Source organism: Molothrus ater, chromosome 8 (assembly GCF_012460135.2).
Source record: "Molothrus ater isolate BHLD 08-10-18 breed brown headed cowbird chromosome 8, BPBGC_Mater_1.1, whole genome shotgun sequence".
Taxonomy (NCBI): Eukaryota; Metazoa; Chordata; class Aves; order Passeriformes; family Icteridae; genus Molothrus; species Molothrus ater.
In genome coordinates, this window is record NC_050485.2 from 2,844,812 (window position 1) to 2,857,290 (window position 12,479).

A 12,479-nucleotide genomic window follows, 5' to 3' on the forward strand; every position below is an offset into this window, starting at 1 on the left:
TACATAGCCACCCAAGCACCCCAACAAGGAGAAGTACAACCCTTCTTTTGTCCTCCCTCCAGATTCCCCTTCAGCCACGGCTGAGGCAAAAGGAATTCTCAAAGCCAAGCTGCGTGAAGGTGCCTGCACCCCTCAGCTATCTGGGCACAAATAAATGTTCTCCCAGAACTGCCCAGCAGGTATCAGGGAAAAACAAACCAAAAGCAGTTTTGGAGGAGGGGTCCAGCAGGATCCAAACCCTTACTCTGACTCCAGGAAACGAGCTGTTTTAATGATCCTCTTCGTGGCCTCAACGTAGCCCGACTCTCCAATGTGCAGCAGGGTTGCCCAACATGCAGCTATGATCCCACCAGGCCTGGAGCCTGCCACAGAGGGGGAGGCATAAATTCCTCCTTGCCAGTCAGGGGCTACGAAGAACTGGTACTTCCTGTACTCCTTGTCACTGTAGAGCACCACCGAGGAGCCCTTGGGAGCGTAGCCATACTGCAAGGGGCACAGAAAGGGTTAGAAAGCAGCAAGAGGGCACAGGAACGCATCCAGGTCCTCACCAAGATCCCATTTACTGATGTGCTGGAGAGCAGAAGGCTCTGCAGAGGGCTTGGGACAGGCTGGATCCATGGGCAGAGGTTCAGCAAGGCAAAGTGCAAGGTCCTGTCCTTGGGTCACAGCAAGCCCCTGCAGCTCCAGGCTGGAGCAGAGGGGCTGGAAAACTGGAAAGGCCCTTGGGGTGCTGGTGACAGTGGCTGTACATGAGCCACCATGTGCCCATGTGGCAATGGCACCTGGCCTGGATCAGGAATAGTGTGACCAGCAGGATCAGGGCAGTGATTGTCCCTCTGTGCTGGGGGCCCTTGAGGGCTGTGTCCAGTTCTGGGCCCTCCCAGCCAGAGAGTCCTGGAGGGGCTGGAGCCCCAGGAGGGGCTGAGGGAGCTGGAAAGGGGCTCAGCCTGGAGCAAAGGAGGTTCAGGGGGGATCTTGTGGCTCTGCACAACTCCCTGCCAGGAGGGGACAGCCGGGGGGGGTCAGGTTCTGCTCAGAGAAAACAAGTGACAGGACAAGAGGAAACAGCTTCAAGTTGTGCCAGGGGAGGTTAAGGTTGGAAATCAGGAGAAGTTTCTTTGTGGAAGGGGAAAGAGGGGCTGTCAGGGTTGAAGGGGCTGCCCAGGAAGGTGGTGGAGTCTCCATGCCTGGAGGTGTTCATGGAATGACTGGATGTGTCACTCAGTGCTCTGCTCTGGTTGATAAGGTGGGGACTTTGGCACATTGCACAAAGCACATGAACAGAGCAGCCCCTACCCCTGCACCTCAGTGCTCCTCCACACAGTAGGGAAGAAATGCCTGAAGGCCAGGATGGCAAACAGGAATCACAGCTCAAAACTGAAAGCCCTGGAAGACCCTTGTCCTCACCTTGTGGGTGTCAGCAGAAATGCTGGTCACACCTTCCACACGGAAGTCAAAGGGACGCTTGAGGGGGAACCCTGCCTTGTCCATGAAAGCAATGAGGAATCCACCCAGGCAGGCATCCACGTGGAAGGGGATTTTGTACTTCACTGCAAGCTGTGTGGGAACAAGAGATCAAAATGATGTGGCTGGAGCAGCCAAACTCCAGTCACCAAAACATATTTGGTATTTCACAGTCAAAGGTTCACTGAACCCTTTGAGAACATCACACCACTCTCAAGTTGTGGAGGGCAGGAGATGTGGAAGGGCTGGCTGTTTGTGAGATGCCTTCTCCTGCCTTCCACACACAAGAAAAACAATTGGCAAACACAGCAAGCTACCAAAATGCCACAAGGAATGTGACAACATTGTCTGAAAAGAGTATGCACAATAAAATAAAAGGGTGTGAGCCAAATGAACAGAATGTCAGAGGCCCTGGCTGGTCACATACAAAATAAGTAACTGGAGCACAGAGAGGAAAGAAATCAAGAGGTGTGTTCAGAAAATAAGATCCCAGCCCTTTGACTCCTTCTCCCTCAGCAGCCAATTTTGCTACAACCAGCAGGCCATAAATCAAAGCCTTTTCACCAGGTGAGCCATTTAGGTGTTCTTTCCTTTCAGGTAGCAAAGAATGAGCACTTCTGGTTGGTCTCACAGTGACACACTCCCCCTCAGTCCCAACTGCATCCTACATACCCTGCTGCTGGCAAACAGCTCATTTGAGGACAGTAATACCTTTCCAGCCAGTGGGATCCCCCCACCAAATTCACTGCTCAGCATCCTGGAACCCCTCCACCCTTCTTGTGCTGGTTTTACTGCTACAACACACAGGTTCTTACAGGTAGGGGTACCCTACCTCTGCCACCTCTTCAATGGGGTCCATAATTCCATGTGGGAACTGGGGAGCAGAACAGACCAGCATGGCTGTGTTTCTTGAGATGGCTCTCCTCATTGCCTGAAGATTTAAAGAGAGAAGATGCTCACATTCCATTTTACCAAGTGCCATCCTGCCAAAAAAGATAAAGAGTGAGAACATGCAGAGTTCAAGGCATACAAGAGTACAGAGAGGAAAGCAATGAGCTACAACCACTCATCCACTGGGAAATGCCATCATATTTTTGTTCACCTTTCTCTGAAATCTGGGGCTATTTAAGAAATACATAAATTACGTGAGTCTAAATGAAGCCCACAGGACAAAGGGATAACATCCAGTTATTTCAAATACAACTCCATCTGCAATGACACTTACTCATGCTGGTTTTTGTTTCCACAAAGCATTCCTGCCTCTTTATCCACTGACTCGATACCTGGACAGGCAGATTTCTTGCCTAGCAGCTGTGCAATGTTAACTTCCTCATAGAGAGAGACTAAAATGATACCTGAACATCCACTTCCATAGCCTTGGTCAGAGGTATTTGGATCAGCTTCATCCCAAAGTAGTGTGCTGCCTTGTCAAAGGCAGCGTGGGCACTCACTGGGACCAACCTGGAGAAGGAACAGATCAAATGAATGCAACATTTGCTGTCTCCCATCTCCAGTGGCAGTGCATGAACAGCCTCAATTAACCCTGTTTTCTGAGGCCTCACATCATTATCAGAACCTTAAATGCTAGAGAGGGAAGAAAAGAACCACCAGTGTTTTGTTTCCTTTAACATTTTCCCCTCAAAGCAATTAACCAGAGGAATATTTCCCATGCACCATCAAGAAAAGAGACAGCACATTAGAGACAGCAAATCCTCTATTAGCAGTGTAATGATTAGCACAATTCCTCATTTGAGCTCCAACCAGCCCAACTCTCAAGCCTCAGAGTTTTCACACTAAGCCTTCTTTGATGTGAATAAATCAAATCCCTTGAATACTTCAAAGGGCCTGACAATCTCTGCTGGAGAGCAGAGCTGATCCAAGCAGGCTGTCTGGAGCAGCAGACAGGTATTGCCAAAATACAGCTGCCCCAGCAACATCTGTGCCCCCCAGGCCGCTTGCTTTAAAATTTCTGTGCTTTTGAACTCTTCTTTTCACCCAGGTTTCTCTCCTCCAGACAGAGATGGACAAGGAAGAGATGGCTATGAGCTATGAAAGGAAGGATTATTGAGGTCCAGCACCATCTCAGCTCAAGGGGAGAGTAAATCCCACAAGCCCCCCAAAGGAAAAAGCTGTGGTGGCACCACTCACATTTCTGGCTGCTTGATGCCTCTCTCATAAGCCAGGTCTCTGTATGCCTTGCAGGCCATCAGGATGCTCTCAGTGCCCCCAGATGTCATCTGTCACCACAAAAGAAGTAAACAGGAAAAGTAACAATGGGTGTTGCAGGAGGGAAAAGCAAAAAGAGGATGCAGAACAGCATTTCTTGACTCTGCTTCAAAGTGCACAGGACAACTCAGGGCTTAAAGGGCAGCAGAAGCCACTGAACAGAGGAGGCAGCTTTCTGACACTCAGCTTGAAAATGCACATTTAAATGCTGAATCCTCCGTTTAAATGGGATGAGGGAAAGGGAAAACAAACAAAAAGTATAGAATTCCAGAGCCCAGCAGGAGGGAACCACATTGCACAGTCACCTCACCTCATAAAACTCCTGGTACTTAAGCTCTTGATTACCTGGGGATTGTTTATCTGCATTACAGATTAATTATGCCACGTACACAGAAACAAAGTTGACTCTGTGTTAAGTCAGCTGCAGTCCAGCAGGGTTTATTAGGTCTGGAGCAGTGCCACACTGAGGCACAGAGTCAGCTCAGGGTTGGCAGCACTCCTCAGCTACAAAACCCTCCCAGAACCTGAAATGCTGCAGGACTTGGAACTCTCCCACCTCCTCTGCTGAGACCAGCCTAGCTCTGCTCAACACCAGAGCTTCTAAGCCCTCAGGACACAAGGAATTTTACACCAGGAGGAATTTGTGCATTCCTCTCCCCAGCCAGCGCAGTCAGTACCCACACCAACCACTAAAGCTGCTGTCCCAACCCTCTGCACCCTGACCACAGGGTTTGCATCAGGAGGTGGAGGAGAGGAAGGCACACACAGGTTTACTATTGCATACTTGAACTCAAGAGCTGCTGCAAATACACAAATTAAACACTTCACAGGAAGGAATTCCTCAAGTGGAAGGTCTCTTGTAGGTCAGCTTCTAGGAGTTCTGGCATGCAGGGGACACTGGGTACAACCTTCCCCAGTAAAATTTTAACCTGGGAAAATGTGAGGTTGGTTTTTCAAGCAGCCTGAAGGACTGACTTATTGGGGGAGCCAAAAACTGAGGATATGGAATAGCTGGGACAGTTATACAGAGGTTCACATAAATGAGGAATCAAAATTTACTTATACTGCTTATGGGGGGGCTAATTTTGCTCCTCAGACCTCCTGAACCAACTGCAACTTCCCCTTTTAACCTCCTCCCCCTCAAAAATAAACATAAAAAGGAGCCAATCACATTTGTATGCCTTATGACATTTAGGTTTTCCTTAGGTTTTCCCCTGCTGACATGGCTGCAAACCCTGGAAATGCCAAGTGTGACTGTGTGACAATGACTAAACATGAAGTACAGAGATAAGGAACAAAGTTCAGAGCCTGCCAGGATTTGTTCCTGACACAATCCAAGCCAGCAGCAGCTGCTGCCACAGGCAGTGTAGAAGCAACTGTCACACCACAGACAATTCCTGCTTTTTGGGGGAAGTTTAAAAGCAACAGCTGTCAGAGATAAAACCTAAAAGAGCTTCTCACTGGATAAAGACATCTCTGCATTAATTGTGGAGCAAATGGATGGCAGCAGGAACAATGTTTGAAGTGTTTTATGGGCTGTGCCACTCACTTCTCAACACCCTTTATGAATAAAGATCTGTCAGGTTGTGATTACCTTTGGGGAAAAAATAAAACCAGCTGGTGAGAGACTGCCTTCCTACTGGGTGAGAGAAGAGGAATGGGATTATTGCATACTTGCACCTATCCTTGCAACACTGCTTAGGATAATGATTGTGAAAACTTTGCTAGGAAGGACGTGGGGCTCTTGGGATTAATGTTACTGAACACCTGCTCCTTGTTGGGCAGCATTCCCTATGCTCACCTAGATAACCTGCTCTTGAAAAAGCAGCCTCTGTACAGTCTTATACCCACTTCAATCCTAACACCAAAACACCAACATCTTGCCTTCATATGTAACAAGCCTTTCCTCAAAGTCTGCCTTTATCCCCTGCATGGGAATGCTGAGCCACACACAGTTTTTGGTAGGTCAGAGCCAACACTTGTCAGCAGCCAGTCACATGCAGGGTAAGGAAGAGCATCCAGGATGAATCTTCTCCCAGACACCCAGACTGGCAGATGACCACACAGAAAGCTTGTTCAGACAGCTGAAAATCCACCCAAAAAAGCTGAATTTCAGCCAGCTCAGCTTTCTAAATTGGCCCACAATCAGCACATCCTGAGTCTCCAGCACGGCGAAGTGCTTGAGTCTGGAACAGCACCTTTAGCCCAGCACAGCTGCAACACCAAAATCCTCTTGTGCTCCACATGGATGATACCTGTGCATGGAGGCTGCTCCTTTACAGGAGGCTTTGTCAGCTCAGCCACTGACAGCAAACTCGTTCTGCTGCAGCCAGAGCCTGAATCACTGTCACAGGATCCAACTTCCCCAGTGCCTGAGGCGCCCGGCCAAGGCGCGGTGATTCAGCACCCGCCCAGGGCTCACACACATTCTCCTCTCCCTCAATGAAGCCCACAGGCTTTTCCATGCCATGGGAAAAGGAGCTGGAAAAAGGCATTGTTTAGGCAGCTCTGCAGCCCTGCACTATCTTCAAAGGCAAGGCAAAGTGTGGAGGAAAAAGGAAAGTAAACAGACATTTTGTGTCCTTGATTTATTTGTTGTTTTGCGAATGGGAGGGGAGAGGAGAGAGCAGAGGGAATAAATATCCCTCCTGCTTTCCAAACTCAGTGTATCACTTCCATTGCTCCCTCCCTCCAAATCCCAGTGCTCTGGAACCTCAACATTACAACAGCAATAAGAGATACGATCCCTATTCCAAGGATTCCTTTGGCCGTGTCACTGCCAAACTGTCAGACATTAAAGAACCACTTTGGTTCATGGTCTCTGAAGTTTTGCTTCCAATTTCACCTAAAAACACGTCCATTCAGACCCTGGAGACAAAGCTAACCAGGAGTTTCACTGAGCTGAACCACCCCCTGAATTAAAAAAAAAAAAAAAGCAAACAACAATTTATATAACAGAGTAAAAACCACACCACAATCCTCTGCATGGTCATAACATTGTGGCAGCCTTCCATAAAACCCCTGGAAACCTGCAGGTTGTAAATTCCACAACTTGTGTCTCTCAAGGTGACCTGCTCATCATTACAGACAAAATCTGACAGATCTGCACAGTTTAAGCCCCCCTCAAGACATATCACTCACATCTTCCTACTTCAAATGTGCAGCCAAAGTTTGGAAGCCACAGAATTCAGGGAGAAGAGACAAAATGGGTTTCTACAGGAAGCTTAGGCTTGCATCTGGTGATTTTGCCTTCTCTCTCCTGTCCTCAGCTGTAGGGTAAGTGGAAGAAGAATTCCCAGAGAGATCCACATCAAATACTCACGTCTCACACACATAGAGAATTTTTCCCTACACTTCAAAGCTGCCCTTTCTTTATAAAGTTCAAAAAGCTACTTAAAAACAAAAATACTGCAGCTTGCATAAAAGTGCTGATTTCTCCCCAAATTACAGGGGAAATCCACACAGCTAATACTGCAAAAACAAAGCACCTTGTGAACATGAACACATGAGACAAGAACAAACTCCCCTGTTCCTCTTCTATGTGCTGAGCTTAATTAGTCCTTCCAAATCATTGCAGGAATGTGATTAGAATCTTCCAGGCGCCCCTACTCACTGATCCCTGTCTCTGCTCTTGCAGAACACAATTAAAGTAAGAACAATAGTAGTAATTAGTGAGAAATAGGAAACATCCATCCATTGCTGAAAATGATTACTTTTAAAACTGCTTAAAAACTTGAAGCATCTCCCAGAGCAAATTTAAGACAAAGGCATGCTGAACCTCCCCAACCACCAGGGCACTGTTAGAGCTTTTATGCCCATGTCAACAAAGGAGAGTTACAGCCCACATGGCTCAGCTAAAGGCAAAATAACACAAGCTGCTTGTCTGATTTAATGTTCAGAAGTGTAAATAAGACAGTGTTTTATGAAACACACCAAAAAGATTCAAAGAGGAAGCTCCCCAGAGATCCCACTGAGGGAAATGTCCACATGACAGAGGGCAGGACCACACAGAGATCCCAGGCTGCTGAAAACCTTGGGAACAGCATGGATGTGTCACTGGGCAGCTTCTCCCAGGCTGAGCAGCAGTGTTACTGCCACAAAATGCTGTTCTGCAATGTGCTATGGAAATCAAGCACAAAGGAAGTGAAACTGCCTCACTGAGAAGTCCAGACAGAAACTTTTTGGAGCTTTCCATGCAGCACAGATGCAGACACCCTCTCCAGAAACACCAACAAGTTCCACTGCCTTCAGGGACCACCAACAAATTGGCCAAGCAGTCCCTGCTTCTAAATCAGGTTAGGAAATCCAGTGGACAAGGACCAGGCACTACAACACTCTGCCTCTCAGAGGTGGCAGGGAGGGAGTTCAGGGGGGAAAAAAGCAGCTGTTCTAAATTTCAACACTGCAAAAGTTTAATCAAGTAAACCCAGAGGCCTTCTCAGTAGAATGAGCCAGCAGACCCTCTTGAACAGATTAGTTTAAAAATAAAGATAACTCAGAGCATTGCACCTCTCCTGGTTTGGCATTAAAACCTCTCTGCTTTACAGTCTCACCAGTTCTAGAAGTGTAACTGCAGCACTGAGGCAGCAGCTGCAGCAGGGCTTTCCCAAGACAGAAAGCAAATCATCAGTTTGAAAAAAAACCTCTTTTTACTTGAGTTTGCAACTGTCCAAGCCTCCAGAAATGATTCTGAAATGTTAATTCAGTTCTGGGGAGAAGAAAAGAAAAGAGAAGTCTTTGAGCCCAGCTACTTAAAGAGCATGTGACCTCCATATACCCACCCACATCTCTCCATCAGTGATCAGCAATTCTGGAGGTCACAGCCATATTTTCTGAAAAATCCCTTGCCCCAGGATTTTTCTCCTGAGAAGCTGAGAAGCCTCAGAGAAAAAGGAAAACAAATTCTTATCTCATTTGCTTCTCCTGTGTTGTGCTCATGTGGAATGTTGGAGATTGTTTCATTGGATTCTGCTGGGGCCAAGCTGTGCTGGGACTCTGGAAAGAGTCACAAGTTTTCATTATTATCTTTTAGCATTCTAAGTATCCTTTCTGTATTCTTTAGTATATTTTACTATAGCATTCTTTAATATAATAAAGTATCTTAAAATACTGCCAATGGGGCTGTTCAAGCAGCTGGGACAGAACCCCAGAGCAGGCTGTGCCCTTTCTTTGCTGTGTGGCACCATCCTCAGAAGTGAGAGCACAGAAGGAAAAGCAGGATTCCCCAGAGTATATTCATGCAGGTCTCACTTGGGCTGTGCAGTTTTTTACCAGCTCTCACCTTCTCTTAGGCAATCCCACTTTTCCATTTCAGGGGGAGAGCACCCAAGGCCAAGGCTGACACCTTTGCATCGTGTTTAACATAACAAAACCCCAAGGTTCCCCGTGCAGGCTTCAGCAAGCAAAGTTCCCCAAGCACCCACCAGGGGCACACAGCTCTCTGCCTGCTGGGCCAGCTGATGTCCCAACTGCTGACAGAAACCAGTCCCAGCAGCTGCATCCCCAGCCCTTGCCCCACTCCAGGGATAATCTCAGCTCTGCAAGCCAGGAAGCAGCTGAGGTGAGGTGAAATGGTTTTTGTAAGCAAAGACACACGTTCCTCCTCTAAAGCTTGTGAAAAATGCATATTTTATGATTGGCTTTTCACAAATATTCAAATGAATATTATATGTGTTGTGTTAGAAAGTGATGCTGTATAAATTTTCTTAAGTAGTGTGTTAAATATAGTTTTAGGTTATAACATAAGGTTAAAATAGAAACTATGTATGTGGGATATTTTTTTAAGAAAGGAATGAGATAGCAGCCACAGGACACCCAAATCTTTCAGAGAAAGAGAATTTATTGCTCCATTATCGAGTTCTTCCTGCCTCACTCAGCCAGGAGGACCTATCAGGATTCAGAGGAAGAAGCTGACACTGCCCAGACAGAATCCTGGGTTTGAATGGAATTTATGCATCATGGATGAGGTGTATGAATATGCAACAGGCTGTTGCTTTTAAGGGTTAATCCTCTGTTAACGTGGGTCCTTTTTGGGGCTTATTTTGCCCAGAAAAGGCACCTGGACTGTCTATAACTCTTTGTTTTTATTGTCTCATATTGTCCTAAATCTTAATTGTCCAAATTTTTATTACTCTAATTATATTGCTATTTTTATAACCATTTTATTACTATTCAACTTTTAAAATTCTAAAAACAAGTGACTGGCATTTTTCACAAACTAAAGGTGGTACAAGGAACACAGTCCTGAGAAGAAAAGTCAGGTCAGAGGGTGTCACCTCCTCCTCCTCCTCTCAACACAATCACATCTTGCACTCCCACACAGCTGAGCTCATCTTCAATCCCACTGGGAGTCTGATCCCAACTACACCTTGTACAAAGCTACTCCAGTACTCAACTCCTCACCACAAGCAACCCTCCAGCTGACAGGGAGAGCCCACTCAAGGCCAGTTCAGCTCATAAACTCTTGTGTCAACACTGCCCTCCGTCAGCTTCAGAACACACATTTGGACTCTTGCTGGGAATTTTATCAAGACTGTACAACTGGTTAGCACAAGAAGGCCACATGAGCCTGGAAATGCAGCTTTCCAGCTGGACAGCTGACAATCCGTGCCATGCCTGCTTGTTGGTGGGTAGCCAGGCAGCCAGCTGGCCTTGCCCTGGAGCTCAGCAATCTGGCAGGCTCACACATCTCCAGCTCAGAGAGTAAAACTGAGGGGAGCCTCTCAGAGTGACACTTCTCTGTTCACAGCTCCCCACTGACACCCAGCCAGGCTGCATTACACCAGTTCTCCTTTCCAACTGCCATCAAGCCTGTGTCACTTAAGAGGGGGGGGGAAAAAAGCTGAAGTAAATGGTCAACAGTTTAGAAAACTGTTTCTCTGAGTGAAATTGTCTGTCTCAAGAAGAGGAATTAAGCAACCTCCACAGAGCTGGCATGGAATACACCAGAATGAGCTTACCCTCATGCTCACCTGGAGAGCACAAGGTGCATTTGCACTTATCAAAGCAAAAAATACCCAAAAATGTTCAGGAGGCAAAGACAGGTTACTTACAGCACCACAAGATTTGGGGCCCCCATGGAAGAGCGTGCAGGCAATCCTCACTACCTCTGCTTCCATCTTCCTCAGACCAGGGAATATATCTGGATGGAGAGGATTACTCCAGGCAAACTCTTCATACACCTTCAGAAAACAAAGAGAGAAAAGTTAAGACTTGCAGCTGAGGCTTTAAGAACTCCCCATGTGCACTCTAGAAGCAAATTAGCTGCATTTACCCTAAAAATATTACAGGACTTAACTGCTCCTGCAAGTAAATGCCACAAGCTGGGAAGCTGAGGAGTAAAATAAAGAAAAAAATAAATGTTTTTCTAAGGCATTCAGACCCCTGCAGTGGATTCTACAGCACAGCAATATCTCTTGTTGTAAGAACAGATCTAATAATTTTGCTGTTTTTAAAGAACACATCCTGCAATTGCTTTACACAAATCAGGAAAAAAAGTGACTTAGCAGAACTTGTTCTCAAGTTTACTGTTAAGAGGGGGTTCTGGAGCAGGCAGTAAAGCACAAATGCCCACCCACACCACAAGGAAAGTGGCTGTGGAAACCAGTATTTCTGCTCATTCCACAACTGTGGACTCAGAGGATAAAAGGCTGGAACAGGCCAGCCCCAGCCTCCTGCAGTCCAGATCAAAAAGCAACTGCAGGAATGTTAAATAAAATACAGCAAAACAAACCAGTGAATAATCAGCACAAACAAAGGGAATGTTTCCACAAAGTGATCCAAGCCGAGGCCCCTCCAGAAAGGCTGCTCTGAGCTTTGTTTCTCCAAAAGTGGAACAGAAAATGTCAACATGAGGAAGAAAAGAGCAATAGGAACCATCAAACAGAGCCTGCTACAAAAACTGTTCCCAGGAACAAGAGGGCCAGACTTCCCTTTCTAGCAAAACAACTCTGGAAGGAGATGTACTTGAAAACAAACCTTGAGGCTGTTTAGGTTATTTTCCAGCCTTCTCAAAGGGAGGAGTTCCTGAGCAGGTAAACAGACATCACAGAAACACCACTGAAGCATGCCAGTGCTCCATTGTCTAAGTGCTCCACTGCACTTGGACACTGTGACAGTGATTCAGTGCTCCACTGCTCAAAAAACCATTTCCCAAAACTTCTCTTTTGCTCAAACCAAGAGGAGTTTAGTTTTGCTCCAAACAGTGAAAAGTTTCGTTTTGCTCAAAACAGTAAAAGCTCAAAACAGTGAAAGCTGTTCCAGTAGCAGTTTCCAGTTCACCTGTAATTACTAATTGTTTTCTCACTCAACACCTCATCTGATTAGATCCCAGTTATCTCTACAAGGTGCTCTCACAGGGACAGTTACCTGGCTAGAGTCACAGTGCCCAAATTGCCACTAATTCCCCTTCCCAGACTTAAGTTTTAGATCTTCCCTATTTACTCTGGGATGCTGGAACAGCTCTGAGGGGCCTCTGGTCACCCTGAAGATGCAAAGTTGGCCTGCTTGCACCTTACCTTGACCAGCAGGTGGGTGAGTTTCTCTTCACCACTGTACACAGTCCCTGAGACTTTGCCATCCTGCCAGCGTACATCTCCTGCAAGACAGGGAAAGGCACACTGCTCACAAACTCAGCCATTCCCAACCAGGGTGGAAAAGCACATGGAAAACCCCCTCAGTTCCACAGAGCTTTTGAGACTTCCCTGAGTTTTGTGGCCCAGGGAGAGCTGTGTGTGAAGCTGAGCCCCTGGCACTGTGTGAAGTTAGCAAACAGCAAGTCAATGATGACT

General features: G+C 46.7%; 1 protein-coding gene across 1 annotated transcript in view; it reads right to left on the minus strand.

Annotated features, from left to right (window-relative positions):
* SGPL1 (sphingosine-1-phosphate lyase 1) overlaps positions 1 to 12,479 on the minus strand; it is a 32,988-nt gene that overhangs the window by 4,751 nt on the left and 15,758 nt on the right. The window contains exons 5-11 of the mRNA XM_036385570.1: positions 12,207 to 12,286; positions 10,743 to 10,871; positions 3,613 to 3,701; positions 2,820 to 2,925; positions 2,297 to 2,395; positions 1,408 to 1,557; positions 245 to 483 (exon numbers count right to left, since the gene is read on the minus strand). Coding sequence (XP_036241463.1) covers positions 245 to 483; positions 1,408 to 1,557; positions 2,297 to 2,395; positions 2,820 to 2,925; positions 3,613 to 3,701; positions 10,743 to 10,871; positions 12,207 to 12,286 — 892 coding nt within the window. The remainder of the gene's footprint in view (positions 1 to 244; positions 484 to 1,407; positions 1,558 to 2,296; positions 2,396 to 2,819; positions 2,926 to 3,612; positions 3,702 to 10,742; positions 10,872 to 12,206; positions 12,287 to 12,479) is intronic.